Source organism: Antrostomus carolinensis, unplaced genomic scaffold (assembly GCF_000700745.2).
Source record: "Antrostomus carolinensis isolate BGI_N321 unplaced genomic scaffold, ASM70074v2 scaffold33790, whole genome shotgun sequence".
NCBI classification, from domain to species: domain Eukaryota; kingdom Metazoa; phylum Chordata; class Aves; order Caprimulgiformes; family Caprimulgidae; genus Antrostomus; species Antrostomus carolinensis.
In genome coordinates this window covers 10,587-11,030 of record NW_010289742.1, presented here as the reverse complement: position 1 = coordinate 11,030, position 444 = coordinate 10,587, and the positions used below count along the sequence as shown (strand labels likewise).

The 444-nt window shown below is 54.7% G+C and overlaps 1 protein-coding gene across 1 annotated transcript in view; it reads left to right on the top strand.

Annotated features, from left to right (window-relative positions):
- Positions 1-131: 131 nt before the first annotated feature.
- TUFT1 (tuftelin 1) overlaps positions 132-444 on the top strand; it is a gene marked incomplete at its 5' end in the record, with an annotated part of 9,743 nt that continues 9,430 nt past the window's right edge. Inside the window, one exon of the mRNA XM_010171367.1 lies at positions 132-206. Within this exon, the coding sequence (XP_010169669.1) occupies positions 132-206 (75 nt within the window). The remainder of the gene's footprint in view (positions 207-444) is intronic.

The window sequence follows — 444 nt, the reverse complement described above, 5'->3', positions numbered from 1 at the left end:
GCTTTCTTGTAGCCCCTTCAGGTACTGGGAGGCCGCTATAAGATCTCCCCGGAGCCTTCCCTTCTCCAGGCTGAACAGCCCCAACTCTCTCAGCCTGAAATTCTAAAACTAAAACCCAGCTCTGGTTTTAGGAGAGCGTGAAGGTGCTGCGGCTGACTCTGCCCAATGACCTCCCGGGCGACAGGCGCGAGCAGGCGAAGCAGAAGGTGGGTCTCTATGACTCTGTTTGGAGATGAAAATATAAATATGTGAGTTAACTGAGAGAAAGGGGAGCGGGTGTTTGGTGGAGGATCAGTCACTTTATACTTGGTGAACTAGAGAACTCCCCTCCTGCTCTGTTCAAGGTTTGGGTGCCGGTTCCCGAGGCCGCTCTGGGCGCCGCGTTCCTCTGTGAAAGTGGATGATGCTCATTTGCCTGGAGCCGGGGGAACCGTTCCAGCCTGT